At 40.5% G+C, this 17,040-nt stretch overlaps 1 protein-coding gene across 3 annotated transcripts in view; it reads right to left on the reverse strand.

Annotated features, from left to right (window-relative positions):
• Positions 1-9: 9 nt before the first annotated feature.
• The window catches only part of IL17RB (interleukin 17 receptor B), a 51,150-nt gene continuing 34,119 nt past the window's right edge, over positions 10-17,040 (reverse strand). For all 3 annotated transcript variants that reach the window (XM_019505011.1, XM_019505010.1, XM_019505009.1), the window contains 8 exons: positions 15,009-15,136; positions 13,512-13,638; positions 11,858-11,905; positions 9,525-9,664; positions 7,523-7,588; positions 6,413-6,497; positions 5,733-5,840; positions 10-1,242 (listed from right to left, as the gene is read on the reverse strand). In XM_019505011.1, coding sequence (XP_019360556.1) covers positions 575-1,242; positions 5,733-5,840; positions 6,413-6,497; positions 7,523-7,588; positions 9,525-9,664; positions 11,858-11,905; positions 13,512-13,638; positions 15,009-15,136 — 1,370 coding nt within the window. In that variant the 3' untranslated portion in view covers positions 10-574. The remainder of the gene's footprint in view (positions 1,243-5,732; positions 5,841-6,412; positions 6,498-7,522; positions 7,589-9,524; positions 9,665-11,857; positions 11,906-13,511; positions 13,639-15,008; positions 15,137-17,040) is intronic.

The raw sequence follows: 17,040 nt of genomic DNA on the forward strand, positions 1-17,040 counted from the left end.
GGGGGGGGGGGGGGTGCAGCACAACTAAACACAGCACATGGATGCAAATCACTGGCTGCTGTCTGTCTGTGTGGCAGCAGGCAGGGGCTTGGCTCCAGCCCAAAATTCCAGGAACACCTGGACGTGCCTCATTGCACACAATTGCGCTGCAGCACACTAGTTGGAAAGCACTGGACTGGATGAGCCCTCCTCTGAGCTAAACAGGTTAGTGCTCTCTAAAATCCAGGGAGGGTTAATGCTGTGGTCACTCCACATATATACTCAATTTGGGAGTTTTAGGTGGTGTTCAAGGTGCGTTGCAGCTGCATTAATGCCTGGATTCTAATATTGTACAAGTACGGCAACTCCAGGGGCCCTGGGAATTAACTGTAGCACTTGCATGTCATTTGGGCTGCAGAGACAAAAAAGTTTGACACCATGGCTTTAAACTATTTTCCTAGTTGTTGGAAGAACAAAATGTCTTTAAGTTGGGCAGCTACCATTCCCATCCAAATTATTAGCTTCTGTTCTCTCAGCTGAAGGGTTGTGAAAGGAAACCTGTGTTTAATTCAGAATTAATTTCATACAGGCACACTTACATTAAACCCATCAACAGCCTTGTGGAATTACACTCTTCTTCTGCTGTTACCTTGCTTTTATCCTTTATTCCCATGCTGTATTCCTCAGTTGGTGTACATCTGATGCTAGATCGCCAGCCACTCACTTTTTTTGTACTTTTGCCATTGGTCTGGCTATGTTGAATAGAAAGATGTCTACAAAAATTGTCAATGTCCTTCATAAGATAATATTTTGGACAGATTTTCAGAGCAGTTGGTAGGGTATCTTTTGAATTTATTTCATTGAAAGAAACCACTATGTATTTGTGCAGAGAAGACCGGTTTTTCAGATCACTGCAGAAGAGGTTAAATGCAAGAGCAAACATACAGTCAGAGTTATCTTTGTGGTTTCTTATATTTTTATAACAGGACTCATCACACTCAGTACCAATATTGCTTGAACAGAGGAAAATTATCTTATCTGCAGTTTCTTTCTGAGCCGCCAGCCATTGTACTGGGCCCTTTTCAGCAATTTTTTGTTTTTGCCACATGTCTATAATAACATCAATCTGGCAAGAGTCGTGCAGAAATTTGGCAAAAGTTAGGACAGTATGATGAAAACAGACTTCTTTTGGATATATAACTAGCACTTTAACAGATTTGTGTAGGTTTGCGTGATGAAAGAAAGTTTGCTTCATAATTGTTTCTGTTGATAATAAAATCAAACAATAGATTTATTAGAATTTAGACATTTTAAGCAGTAAGTAAGATCAGCATTTGAATGGCATCCTAAATTGGCTCCAGTGGTACTGATTACATCTAAAAACAGATTTAGATGCAGGTTTTTAAAAATGTACTACGCAAGACAAAAATCATTACATGAAACTTTTGTCTTGACTCCAAACTCCCATTTATTCTTGGTAATTGACACATTTTATTACTCCAGCTAGCAATGTTTTCTTTGTGGAACATGAAACTAGTTTAGTAAGCAATTTCTCACTAGCGCAGGACAGTACAGCTTTCATTATGCCTTGATCACCTTTCAGTAAGCACTGAAACAGTTTTGCTCCAGATGCACATTAAATCAAATGTATTCACTCTGAAAATTGCAACTGCAATGAATCCTAGAGTACTGAAGGAATTAACTGAGGTAGTTTTGGAATGAATGGCAATTATCTTTGAGAACTTGTGGAGAATTGGAGAGGGCCCAGATGACTGGAAAGGGCCAATTACAGTACCTGCCTTTAAGAAAGGGCAGAAAGAAGATCTGGGAAATTGCATACCAATCAGTTTGACCTTGATACCCAAAAAATCAGGTTATCAAGGAATCTATTTCTAAGCACCTGGAGAATAATGTGATCAGGAACAGCCAGTATGGACAACCTAATTTCTACACGAGTTGTATGGATGAGGATGAGAGGTGGATGTGATGTACAGTACGCTGATTTTTAGCAAGGCTTTTGATACGGTCTCCCATTACATTCTAATTAGAAAGCTAAAGAAACGTAGCCTAAGTGAAAATACTATAAGGTGGATATATAAGTGGTTGGATCATTATATTCAAGAAGTAGTGATTAGTGACTTGGTGTCTAGTTGGGAGAAGGTAAGAGGGGTTCCCCTAGGGATTTGTCCTAGGTATAGATGAACTAAGGTCCCTTCTAGCCCTGCTTTTCTATTATTCTGTGACTGGGGATGCAAAAGATCAAAAATGTTATGGTTAACTTAGTTCCCCTTCCTGAGGAAGTGGTTTAAATTTCCCTCCAACCAGGCAGGGTGCTCTCTTTTTCTGAATCATATATGATTCTTATAACTTATAAGGAAAAGTACGTAGGAGGTACAACAAAATGCAATATAATGAAATAAAGTGTGTGACTTCTTTCACAGCCTCATCTAAGATGTCTGTCAGGAACTTGTCAAAAGGTATAACCTCCAAACAAGACCAAAATAAAAAGGGGTCAGTTTAAAAATGTTCATGGCCTTCAATTTTCCCTACTTGTTAGAGAAGCATAAACTATGGCATGAAAGCATAGAAGAGAAACTAAACGGGGCTAAGAAGGAAATTAGATAAACTGTCACCATAACTGAAGCAAAGACTCGTTTTGTTCAAGTACCAGTGAGCTAAAGGAGCAACTGAGGAAAACTTAAATTATTTCTTCCCATAAATACAACAGAAAATATTGAGGAGATGGTACCTACTCTTTCCAGGTAACGGGCAAGGCATTCTCTAAAACTGTAGCATGAAAAGGATGTGCTGAGCAAACTGAAGAGCAAAGCAGTAAAAGCTAATAGAACTAGGTGATGTTCATCAGGGAATTCAGAATGAATTCAAGAGTGAAAGGATTAACAAAAAATAGGCAGTAGGACCTAACTGAAAGACTGGAAGGCAGTTGATGTTATACCCATTTTTTAACAGACTGTAAGATGGGTCATTGGAAATACAAAAAATTGAGCTTCAATCTGAGATCAACTGGTTGAAACATTTAAGGTTATACAACACCTAAATTAGTATGAAATGATAGGAACAAACTAACCTGACATCTGGATAAGAAAGTCAGAACACAGTTTGAGAAATCCAACAGGAAGCCAACAGAAAGCTGATATAAAAGAAAGCTGATGTCTATTTGAACTTTCAAAAAGCTTTGAACATAATTAAGGTAGACCAGGTAGAAACCAGGTAGACGTGGAGTGAGATGTAACATAATGGGCTGGAAACTATTTAAAAGGACAAGACAAAGAAGAATAAATGGCCAATTTTAAACACAGCAAAAAGTTGGGGATTAACAGAATTCTGTAGTGGGACTGCTGCTTACTCTATTAGCTAGCTGGAAAATGAGCCGCAATGAAAAGGACAAAACCTGGCATATTAGTTATTTAGGCTAGTCCAGCCATGTGAAAACTAATGAGTAACAGAGAGACCTAAAAAATCTGCCTGAACAGGTGGTACAACAGGTGGTACAATAAAGTCCATGGAGACAAATGCAAAATAATATACATTGGAAAGAAGAAACTAGAGCAGCCTGAAGGGTCTACCTCAACTACTACACTGAGGACGAGGGACAAATGGTGGACAGCTCCATAAGAACCTCACCCTTTTCTCATGAAATGCGACATTGTAAAACTGGTACAATGATACTTTTAGCCATTTAATTATTAACATGTTGAATTCATTGCCATACACTATTGCTGAGGCAAGAGCTTAGATTTAAAATTATGATACAGTAATTTGCAATTTATTGCATATCAGTTATTTGCATATTTGGATTATGTATATACATTCTCATAGGACCAAACCATTTGCCAGCTATTCAATTAAGTTTCTTTCAAGTTGTTCAGGTATTAGCTTTTATCATATGTTGATTGATTGTGTAAGTTTAAACTAGAACAAGAAAGCAAAGGATTGACTAATCAAATAATGCAGTGACTAAGCAGTGCACAGAAACAGTTCTTCTTAAAACAGACCATTTGGCACGATGCTTTGATCATAAAATATTTTTGTAACTTGGAGAATGATTCCATATGGCTTTCTGGCATGTTATATCAGTACACATATATTATTTTATTGGGGGATACTTAAAAGGTTTCCCGTACACTGTACAAGATCATTCATTTAGTGGCCATTCGTTTAGTGGCACATTGGTGATAAAGAGAATGGGGCTTGTTACTGCTGGGAACTGGTTACTCGTTTCTGCATATGCATATAGTTAAGTGGAAGGACCTTAATGAAGCATAAAATGTGACTGACTGCAATGTAATAACTGTAAAGCAATTATCAGAAAATCTCTATGGGGATAAAAGATGTCTAGAGCCACCTATGGAGAAGAGCCATTTTATGACAGAATTATACTAGCTGTTTCCAGTTTTTTTTATTATTTTATTTTTTCTGTTACATGCATTAGTTTGCTTACTTGCATAGTTTTGTTGGGGAAAAAAAAAAGTCTGTACAACCAACAAGAATCTACTGTATTTTTATAGAGAACACCTAGAGATTTATTATAAGGGGAAAGTTATACATGATAAGGTATAAGCATCTTTGTGCATCACAGCCTAAACCTAGTCAGTCACTTGGTACAGGGGATGAAGAGAAAACTTAATGAAGGTATGTTACAGAAGGCATTGTCAGGGCCAAACTACTGGACAAGGCAATGCTGTAGTTCCTAAAGCAATGATTTTTGATCAAGGTGCCACAGCACACTGGAATGCTGTGAGATTCGTAAGGGTGTTGTGGTATGCTACAAAATGGCAGCACTGTTAGGTATGCAAACACCTACATGTGATTCACAAAATGAACCCAAAGGCTGTGTCCAGACAAGCAGGGGAGTGCACCTGCAGCAGCACAAATAGTTAGTGGCATAAATTTGTGCCGCTACTTCGTACCTCAGCACACACCCCTGCACATGAACTTTGTTGCAGGACAAATTGTCCCACCCTGGGCAAACTGTCCTTGCCCAGCTCTTCCTGGCATGCTGGAGCAGCCAGGACACAAATGGAGCAGTAGAGATGCTTTGGCTGCTGGCCAGAGGTTCAAATAGGACTCCACAGTGTTAAAAACATTCTGACCTGTTGCGGCCTTCCTGAGTTCTTTGCAACAAAAGAATTGCTTTATTATTTTTCCATAGTCAATAAACAAGTGACTAGGAGCTGATGTTTTCTATGGGGTGCCTTGACTCCTAAAGTATCTAAGCTCTGTGTGGCTTCCACTTGTGACAGTCTTCCTTATCAGGTAAGAGATGCCATCTGAGATTTTTTAACTTCTGTTTCACAACTTAAAATGTAATAGTCTAATACTCTCTTTTCATTTGCTAATTCTCTCTCATTCCGCCTCTGTCAGTTCAGTCGCACAATAGCAATAGACATGCATATAAAACATATAGTGAGTCTAGTAACCCTTACTAAGTTTTGATTGTGTTAAAATTGTGTTTTATGTAATTTTTTTAACTATTGGTTTTTACACAGATATCTAAATTAAATGTTTACACTGAAAAAAGCAAGAAAATGAAGAAAGGTCTAACTGTTTCTTAGCTAAAGGTGCTGCTTAATGCACTATTAGAGCACTATGATGGTTGTAAGAGCAATTTATGACAGAGATACTTTGCAGTGTTTTCAATATGATCGGTCTCTGAGAGGAAGCAGGGACAAAAATCAACGTGAAACACAATAGCCTTGCATCATTTTCAGAGGAGTGAGAAAAACTCTTACCGTGGTTTTTCATGAAACATAGTACAGCAACAATCACACACAGAGTTATAAATATAGCAACAAGGATGAAACACATGCATCTTCCAATCAAATCAATTGTGTTGGCCCCTGAAACAGAAAGAAAGGAGACTTGTAGAGAGAATAGAAGCCTTTTTCATAATTCACCCTAAAAATTGCCCCTGGTTACTTAACCATTATGCAACGGGCAATACGTTGGGTGATGAGCTTGTAAATAACTTATTAAACTACTGACCCTTTTCCTTATCCTACTTTCTTGACATCCTGACCCTTTAAATTTTCTCCCCAGTCTGCAAGAAACATACCTCCTTCTCCCAACAGGTTGACATCCTAGGAGCTGCTCTCCTGGTTGTCCTTTGTCTTTTTCAACATTGCTGCTTGCTATATGACATTGAAGCAATCATGAAAATCAAAATAGCTTGGAAGGAGATTGACTAGCAAAATTTAGGTTTCAGACTCTGCAAATGATATGGTACGTGACCCAAGAGTGCTTATCATCTGCTTAGATGGTGTTTGAAATTCAAAGCTCTTTTTACCAGAGATACTTTTCCAGATTATGCCAGTGGATACTGGAAGATCAGTATGCAAAATGACAGAGAGAACAAGCTATAATTCCTACTTCATCTGAAAATTGGAAGAATAATGATAAAGGCTGAACTAACCATTGCTGTAATTTTGAATGCACGTTGTCAAGGTTCCTGTGCGCCTTGGACAATCATATTGACATTTGGGAAAATAAGGAATTATCTGAAGGAAACAAGTAAAACAACAAATCTTCTTACACAGGTGAAACAAATACTGAAAAACAGCTTTATGATAGTTCATACTTTAGCATACTGTACTGACTATGAGTTTTTCCAAGGGATACTAGCATAAAAATACATAAATTAGAAAACAGTTTCCTTACTAACTGTGAATGCCAAACCTGAAATAAGCCTAGTTAGTTTTCTTTTTACTGTGTATCTTGGTTTACCTTATACATAAACCATGCTGGTTTGCAAACATTAAAGGATATGTTTAAACAATACACTGCTCATTAAATATTTTTAGAATGAATTTAAATTGAACCATTCTTTTGACTTACAGCAGTCTGTGCATCTTTCATTGAATAAAATCTAAATTCAGGCCTTAAACTGTCTGTGTCACTTTGGATGATTTCTCTGGCTATGGATGACATCTAGGGCTTTGCTTTTTAAGGTAAAAAGCAAAATACGGTGCAAGTGCTTACTCTTGATAAAGCTGTATTTTGTTAAAGGTGGCTCTTCAATTGATAAATTTATGTGAGAATTATTGGAGATGAATCTCAGTGGCCTCCATAATTGAAAATAATCATTTATCTTGAGCCATAAATAAACCTGATTTTGAGTACTAATAGTATGCAATGACCTTAAAGCTTATTCCTGCTCACACTGAAGATAGTGGGAAAAATTTGCTTTGAATGCTATGGTACAGGTATGTGCCAGAGCTCATCAAGACCCCAATGTAAATATATTAAGCCAAGATTTGTCTTCAAGTGTCTGACAAAGAAAAACTGTACTGAACAGTTTATATTAGCAGAAACAGGCCTGATGTCCAATAATTCATGTCTAGGAAGTCCATGTAATAAAATTAGAAAAGTAAAGATTAACTTGAAATCAGGGTTATACACAGTACTACATTTATGAAGGGATGCACTGAGCATTAATCAGAACTGATTCAGCGCTTGCATACAACTAATTAATTTGAAAGGAACTAAGATTTCTACAACAAGTTCAGTCAGAATTGATTGTTACCTGTACAGTAATATTGTTGCTTCGATCTCTCACAGGTAGTTTAACAGATGTTCTAGTTTCATTAGTCTAATGCAGATACAAACCCCCAGGGGAGAAAAATGGAACAAGGAATCATTAAAAAAATAGTTGCAAGAGGGAAGTTTTACAAAATACCCAGTAAGTAAAAATGCATGCAGTGTAACAAACCAAATTATGGAAACTATTAAACACAATATATACCAGCTGCTTTAGGTAATGATATAATCTTTAAATCTGTTCTACTATCTAATATAACAAAAATTAGAATATCTTGATATATAATCTTCTTTAAGAGTAAGTTTGAGATTAGTAAAACTTATCTAAATTTGACTGTCAGACCTATCATTTTAATGTACAGAATTTTACAGACTGCTTCTCCCTGTGCATCATTTCAAAATTGAGAGTATTACATATCAAACATTTTTACAAACATTAAAAAAATGCCACTGATGAGAAGTGACATCTCATGCTAATAAAAGCCAGTATGTGTGGCCAACCAGGAGCTAGCACCACCAGGAGAAAATGAAGTAATTTTTTCTCTCTTGACATGAGGCACAACTATTGACAAGATCTTTTAGAAGAGGGATCACCAAGGTTTTGCTGATCTGGGTTGGAGCTTCTAACCTGCCCCTGCCATTGGCCACAAATCTATGCCCTCTCCTTGCACCTCTTTAGCAAGTGCAAACGCAAGCACAAGAGAGCAACTGGGTGAGCTATCAAGGGGGTCACTGCAGCAGATATAGATGGCTTGATGCAGCTATATGCCGCTGTTGCAGAGCACTTAGGTGCCCTGCGCCTGAGAACAGGGACGGCTCAAGAGAGGCCCCTGGTGGTGAGAAAGGGGAGGCGCAACTGCCAGACTCCAGGGCAGCAGAGGTGCTGGTTGCTAGGGGAACCAAGGGGATCAGCTGACAGGAAGGGGCAGGGCTTGGCCCCTTCTTAAGCCGAAGCATGAGGCCAGGAGGGCAGTTCCTCCTCTGGCAGCCAAGGAGTGAGAAGCTCGGCCTGTGCAGAGAGAAGGCCAAGGTTTGGCCGCATGAGTATCTGCGGGTTGCTACCATGAGCGGGAGTATTTTGCCGGATAGTGATTCTGACCGGATGGTTTTAGCTTTATGTTATAGCCCAGGGGGTCTTTGTCTTTTATATTTACTGTTTGACCGGAGGACCGGGTGAGGCTATTAGGGGTGGAGGAGGCCTCATAGGAGCTCCACGGTAGTGTGGGGTCTCCTGGCGCCAGAGAGGGCGCAGCTTTGTTTGGGGGCATATTGGCCCAGCCCTGGAGTTAGGGGGCAGTGAGGAGCCCCGAGAGTGAGGAGGGGGGCAGTGAGGAGCCCCGAGAGTAAACGAAGGGCTGAGACATAATAATAGGGCCATTCAGATCACACCAGCACCATCTGCGAGGCTTGGGCTGCGGTGTAGGGGAGGACGAGCCGCAGATAGCGCCGCCTGTCATTGGGGCGCGCAAAAAAATGGGCAGCCTCCCGCTAATTATAGCAATCTATTAATTAAACAAGATCAAAGGCATGGCAGGCAAGTAAGCAGGCAGTTGGCCCAGTACAGGAGGGCGGAGCTATACCAACACTCCTGTCACAGCCGCTCAATCCCCCATGCCATCCTGAGCTAGGTCAGTCCTCCATGAGTCAGCCACAACTTGTTTGTGGGCTGTATCTGGACCATCAGCCATAGATTGCCAAATCCTGGTAAAGCACTAAGCCTGTATGACTGTCCTCCAGTTCTTAACCCTTGAAATCTAAAGAAGACTGGACCATGCTCACTGGAGCATTGCTCTTCCTAAAGCATCTGTTCTGAAACCTACCACCCAGGCCATCAGGAGAGCTCCACTTATTTGCCTGGGAAAAAAGAAAATCTACATCCCCTGTTACTTTAGGTATCTTGTATCATATAAAGGAGAACAAAAATAGAAATCAGAGTTGTCATTATTGGGTAACTAGAAAACCACATATTTTCATATTATCTGTTATACCTCTTTCTCGATAGGTTCACTGCAGTCCTCAGTATCACAGAGGAATACAGTATATCTTGTCCCAAGGCTACTTGTGGTAAAATTCACTTCCACTTCTGCCTCTGTTTTACATACAGTTATGTTTGGATCCCATAGACTTCCTGTGGGTTGAAAAGTCTACACTTTAAATGCATAATTACTGCTTAGGGGCTAAAACACTTTCCATTGTGTCTGTACCTCTCATGAAAGTCACTAGGCTCACAGCTCTGCTTATCCATACACAATTCTCAACATGGATAGTGCAAAGCAAACTTCCACACAGTGCTCTAATCTGATTAAGAAGGACCCCAAACAAAAATCTGCCCCATACAGATGCTGGCCTCTATGCTGAAATACCCCATAATGGTGCCTTGAAGTAGTTAGTCAGAATAGCAGTTGGTCAAAATAGGGATTTTTTTTAAACTAATGTAGTTCATGTTCCAGGTCAAATCAGCCAAATCAGTTCCAAATCATATCGACTGAGCAGAACTCAATCATTCCAAAAACCATATTGATTGAGCAGGCACAGCTCAATCGTTCGAAACACCATGTATGAGGCTACAACTGGCGAGCATCTTCCATCCCAGCCTTTCACCCTGGGGCTTCAGATACTCCCAAATCCACTGGCAGGCATCCTACGTGTAGGCCCAAGCCTGGAGGTCTTGGGATTCAGTTGCCGTCAGAAACTACAGGCAAGCATCCTCTCCATCCCAGACTCTTTAGTCTGGTACTTCAGATACTTCCTACACTCAATCTTAGCCCACAAGAGGCCAAGAAGGGATAAGGAGACACTGATGGCATGTACTGCTATTTTAAAATGAAAGAAAGAATGTGTTTCCCATATAATGCTGCTTTGCCTCCTCCCTGCCTTTTGGGAAGCAGCCACTTGTCAAAAGGTAAATTAACTACATGTACCAGCTTTGGATAGGCTGGGGGTTGGCATGAATCAGATATGATACTATACACACCAGGTATCAGCATGATGCTATTGCATTCCTTAGTACAATAAATATATACTTGCAAAGACAGTTCTTCTCATATCCAAACTACAGAAGACAAGGTGGCCTCATTTGTGTACTTGCTTATTTTCATGGAAAAAATTATTTTCATAGAATCACAGAAAATTAGGGTTGGAAGGGGCCTCAGGTCTAGTCCAACCCCCTGCTCAAAGCAGAAACATCCCCAACTGGATCATTCCAGCCAGGGCTTTGTCGAGCCAGATGTTAAAAACCTCCAAGGATGGAGATTCCACAACCTCTCTAGGTAACCCATTCCAGTGCTTCACCACCTTCCTATTGAGAGAGTTTTTTCCTAATATCCAACCTAAACTTCCCGTGCTGCAACTTGAGACCATTGCTCCTTGTTCTGTCATCTGCCACCACTGAAAACAGTCTAGCTCCATCTGCTTTGAAACCACCCTTCAGGTAGATAAAGGCTGCTATTAAATCCTGCCTCAGTCTTCTTTTTTGCAGACTAAATAAGCCCAGTTATCTCAGTCTCTCATCAGAAGTCATGTGCCCCAGCTCCCCTAACCATTCTCATTACCCTCTGCTAGACTTCCTCCAACTTGTCCACATCCTTTCTGTAGCAGGAGGCCAAAAACTGGACACAGTACTCCAGATGTGGCCTCACCAGTGCTGAATAGAGGGGAAGAACCACTTCCCTTGATCTGCTGATAACACACCTACTAATGCAGCCCAGTATGCTGCTAGCTTTCTTGGCAACAAGGGCACACTGACTCACATTCAGCTTACTGTTCGCTGTGACCCCCTGGTCCTTTTCTGCAGAGCTGCTGCTCAGCCAGTTGGTCCCAAGCCTGTACAGGTACATGGGATGGTTCCTTCCTAAGTGCAGGATTTTGCATTTGTCCTTGTTGAACCTCACAAGATTTCTTTTGGTCCAGTCCTCCAATTTGTCTAGGTCGCTCTGAATCTTAGTCCTACCCTCCAGTGGATCTATTACTCCCCCTAGCTTGGTGTCATCTACAAACTTGCTTCAGATGCAATCCATCCCATCTTCCAGATCATTAATAAGGATATTGAACAAAACTGGCCCCAGGACTGATTTTGTCTATGTCCAAAGAGCGGATGGTCCCTTGTGAACCCACTCAGTGTGATGATTGTGAAGAGTCAACAGTTTTCACTTTCCTCTCTGGGTACAGAACATGTGCATCCAGTGACTAAATTGGATATTAAGATATCTATCCTCTTTTTTCAGTATTTTAAAAAAATGATGAGATGGAAAATAAAAATTAAGGTTGTCTACATTGCTATGTTTTGTGAAAATGACTTAAAGAATGCATATATTGAACTTACCTTCTTCTATGCAGCTTTTGCTATATTTCATTACATGATCATTACAGCCTGTGAATTGAAATGGACATTATAAATGATAGCATGCACTGAATGTCTTTGCACCTATGTTTTTTCACTAAAACCAAGCAGCTATACATGTTAAATTATTTCTCTGCAACACACTGTAAATAGGACTAGAGAAACACTTGTGTATTCTGTGTAGCTCCCACAGGAATGAGTTTACTGAACAACACTTGTTTCTCTTATTTTTTCCAGCTTGAAAGTGTCACCAACTTTCTCCATCTTCTCAACCACAAAACTATGGCTATCTGTGTGCATTAATGTACTGTAGCCTGGTAATAAATAAACTGCATGTACATGGTTGTATTAAGATAAAATGTTTTAAAAACCTCTCAGAGCAGACCAAAAACGATGCGTACCCTGTGATAGCATCAGAGACCGTGTCCATGTTTGTTACCACAATTTATAAACAAAAAATGCCTCTAACTGTTTTCTCTACTTCCTCCTCCACCTCCTAACAGTCCAAATCAAGTCAAAAATAAACTGAGATAATGCCTGTTTATAGGTATTAAAACTAAAGTGAATTCAGTGCCTTGTATAGGTGCCAGTTTGAAAATCCTCGTTTGTATGCGGGGAAAGGAATCAACCTCTTGTTTGTCAGGCAGCAATTGTGCTCTGACCTGTAAGGTCCATATTTAGAGGTGAGAAAAATAAATGCAATCACCAAGGAGTCAACAGTCTTCTTCTGATTGCCAAGATGATGCTAATTACAGTACATCCACAGTTACCAATCTCTGTTATTTGATCTCTCAGTTATCCAAAAAGCAACGGGTTTTTTAGTAACTTGTAATTATTGGTGTCACATAACAAACTGTTCTCTCTTTTATGCTTTCTTTAATACCAAACCACATCTCTAATCTTAAATTGGATACAGCATTGGAACTTGTAGCTATTGGTATTATACTGTTCTCTTTTAAGCTTCATTTAATAAAATGCTGTATACCTACTGTTATATCTGATATGTAATTTAGAACAGTTTCACTTATCTGTATGGCCTTCTAGCAGGTGCTTTTCAAATAAGTTCAGATAGCCAAAGATGTGTATTTTTATTACACTTGTAGTAGTTTTTACTGTGTTACAGAAACCTTCACTAGGAAAGAGACAGTTCCTTTAACAGTCACCAAACAAGGTGATCCAGATCATTTGGTCTCCCTTTTTACACCACTTGCCCAGTTACTAAACTGCCTTATAATTTCAAAGAAAGCTTACCACAGTGGCCACAATTAATTCATAATTAAAAATAAACAGTGACATAAATGTATCCTTATTAATGTATTAGATTATTTATTAACAATCACTGGCGAAGCAAGATGTTGTCTACTTTTCACTGGCAGATAGAAAGCAAGGAAACTGGGAAGAAAATGAAAGAACTTGAAAATAAACAAGCACCGCTAAGCAAGTGAAGGCATATAGCTATCTTTATTTTGACAGTAATATTGCCATATTGTTGATACCGTTTGTTTTTGTTCATTCTTATCTTTGTTCAGATCTTATCAAGGCGCTCTGTACAATCAACTCCAAAGAAAAAAAAAACAGTACTATAAATAAAACCTTTGTATGAACTAAGTTTAATGGAGAATGTTTGCTAGATTACCTGGTGAAATTAGAAAGAGAGTTTTGGAAGATGAATCCTCATATATATTTGCTGGAGGTAGGTTGTAAGCATGGATGAAATAGTTAGTGACTGGTTCTACAGGGAATCCAGTGTAATGGAACTGCCACTGAAGAAAAACAAAGAAAACGGCACACTTGAGTTCCAAATCACACTTTTGCAATGCAGAGAACTCCTGCGCTGCTGCAATATAGTGGAGAATTCTCTTTTAAAATGATTAGCTGCTAAAGAGAGGCTCACTGAAGAGGAAATACTGATTTTTAGCAAAACAGAATGTCTAGGATTATATATTTTCCTGCAAGACTTGTGGGAGTCTTAAATTCTTGATACTGAAAATTATTCAGGAACCCAGTTCTTAACCTTTTGGACTTGAGGCACCCTCACTGGACTTGAGGCACCCCTTCATAACTTTTGTGAATGAAATAGTACCCAATTACCTCCTTGCAGAGAGGCTGGGCAGCAGGGCTGGGGGAACATTCAGGCAAGGACAAGCCTTAGCCTATACTTATCTACTTAGCTGATCTGCTTATATCCTCACACCTGGGGGCACCCTTCAAAGGATCTGGTAGGAAGGGGCAGGTGGGTGGAGGGATTGGGGTAGGTGCTGGCACTCTGGTTAACATAGACAACATAGAAGTGTTGACAGTTGGGGACACATCTCCACACCACTACCTCCCTCCCTGCTGCCAGGCCCTGGTTCTGGCCAGGTTGCATCCCCATGCCCCGCTGTTGGTGCAATAGTCTGGGGGCCACTTACCCCCCACACCCTCTCCCTATGCATCATCTATGCTAGTTGAGAATCACTGCAGCAACTTCTATAGAAACAATGTATGTCCAGTAGAGGAACAGAATTATTTTTCACTACTATTCAGCTGGAAGAAAGAAAGACATCAAATATATATCTCAGTCCCTTATCTCTTCATTTGAGTACTAAACCAAAAGGCCCCAATTAAATACTTAAAGGCTGGCTGTTCCCTCCAGTTTCATGATCCACAAGTGCTGTTGCTTTCTCCATTCCCTGGAAACTCAAATTACTGACGAATCATTGGCTTGATCCTCCATGAGCTCTGGGAACAGGGCTGCTCTCCATGACCCCACTTCTCTGCCCCGGGTCATGAAATGAAATGTAATGTCCAACCAGCCTCCCCTCTGTTACATGAGCTACACTGTGAGCCAAGCTCTGAGAATAATCACCACAGCACAAATCCTGAGGGAGACATGTTGCCATGGGAAAAGCTCTCCCATCCTCACCATAACTTTGCCTTCTGTTAGTGCCCAAGATATGCATGTTTGCAGGGCTAAACCCTTGATCCACTAAACCATGTGATTTACAGTTTAGCTCTTCCCTTGTTTTACTACACATTAATTACAGCATTAGAGAACAAATTTGGTCCTACAATTTGGCATGACACTTCCTTCTCTCTTCAGCTTCCCTATTCTTAACAAATGACAAACCAATCACTTATAAAATGTACTTACTCTTTGATTCCCTGCCGTAGTTTGACTTTGAAACTTTTCTGTGTAACTGCATCGAACACACTCAAAGTGTCTAACAGTTCCTTGACTGATCACACATATCTTGGTGGCTGTCAATTCTTTGATGCTTGCTGGAAATAAAGGAGGAAACTGTGGTTCAGAGGTATAAATGTCTGCAGCTAATAAAAAAAATGAACTAATCCTCTGCCAGTTTAAACAAAGAATAATAACAGTCTGTCATACACTAATGAGAACAACATGTCATGGTTGCCATGGCAGTCTATCTTTTACCCCTATTTTATAAACCAGAGCCCTGGTTACGCATTTTAACCACTACATGAAGAACAGGTAGGGACAAAAACCAGTGATGCAAATGTGTGTAAGGGATTCTGCACACACTACATAGAGTGTTATTATCCTGTTAAAGAAAAAGCCTGTGTGCTACATAAGCCACTGGCTAGGATGGCACACAGTCAACTGCTGTGGTTAAGAGCTGCATGTTTGTTATGCCCAGTGTGCAATTAGAGCCAACCATGTTATTAGTAAGTAGGGACCAACCAACAGGGCCATCCCTGCAGGGGGCAAATCGGGGTCACTGCCCCAGACCCCACACTTTGGGGGGCTCTGCAGAGCCAGGCCACCTTTGAAAGAGAGAGGCTGTAAACAAAGTCAGGCTTTACTAAAGACAATCTTGGGAAGTGGTACATAAGCTCTTAGATTGGCACTGAACAGCATATGCAGTGATCTGGCTGTATTAAAAATTAGAATTAAAAGTGCCCAAAAATATTATGGTTAAGAACATAAAGCACGGCTTGCTTTTTTAAACTATATTTCTAATGCTCGTGACATTTTTATTATGACTGTCCTTTGATTTTGCAGGTTCTTGTACATATGCTAAAAATTGCCTGAATGAAGGTCACCACAATGACAGTCAGAGCAAACTCCACAGTCCCCTGGCATCCTAACGTGAATCTGTTATTGCTGGCAGCAAAGGAAGAAAGGGGAAGTATAAAAGGAAGAAACAGTGACTGCTAACTTCATGAACTCCGTGTGCCCCTGGAGGCTGGGGGAGACACGGCAAATGTCCACAGGCAGCAGCGGCAGTGTCAGCAGAGGGGGCCGGGGAGTGGTGAGTGCCAACCAGTAGTCGGCGACCACCCGCAGACGCCGCCAGCAGCAGCAGCAGTGGCCAGCAGCAATTGAAGACCACCTGCAAATGCTGCCGGCGGTGTTGGCAGCAAGGGGGAGGGACTGGTGAGCAGCGACCACCCGCAGCAGTGGCGGTGCTTTTTGCAGGGGGTGCACCCACATGTACCCCCTACACGTTGCCAATGGCTAACTTTGTGGTCTGTTGATCAAAAAGGGTGGCTACAAGAGATTAACTGGAATCTACCATATGTAATTAAGGCCTCAAGCACACTTCCTTGCTGTGGGGTGTCCTCGTGAGATAGCTCATGTCCAATTCTCAATAACTGGCACCACCAGAATTTTCTTTAGAAAAGCCAAATGTCAGAAGGTCTAGTTTTAAAGATAAGCAGGTTGGCTTGACAAGACGTCCGCCCACTCCTCCCCTGCCCACCTCCTTCTCTCCCCATTCCTTGTCTTTTGTATTCTTATTCCTCTCTCCTTATACTCAACTTTTGGCACATCCTTCCATAGCATCTGATGAAGTGAACTTCAGCGCATGATAGCTTGTGCTATATATAGATATATATACATCCATATATACTTTATGGTTAGTCAATAAGGTAAACTACCCTGCCTTGTACTTGCTTTCAGATGAACATGGCTAACTATATTTCATGGCAGCTTAAAACAGCTTGCACTCCCTCAGTTCCTGTGTCATAATGAGAGGACAGGATTGTTAATGTAATATGTATCATTATTGCTAAAAGGTCATGTGAAAAACATACTATCATCTCAAAAGTTAGCTGGATAACTGAAGAACACTAACAACTGTAGGCTGAGGTTTCTAGAAAAGGCATGGTAGATTTTCATCTTATAGACTAACCAAAGTGTGTGTGTGTGGGGGGGG

This window comes from Gavialis gangeticus, unplaced genomic scaffold, assembly GCF_001723915.1.
Source record: "Gavialis gangeticus isolate Ggan-Ray unplaced genomic scaffold, GavGan_comp1, whole genome shotgun sequence".
In the NCBI taxonomy this organism is placed as follows: Eukaryota; Metazoa; Chordata; order Crocodylia; family Gavialidae; genus Gavialis; species Gavialis gangeticus.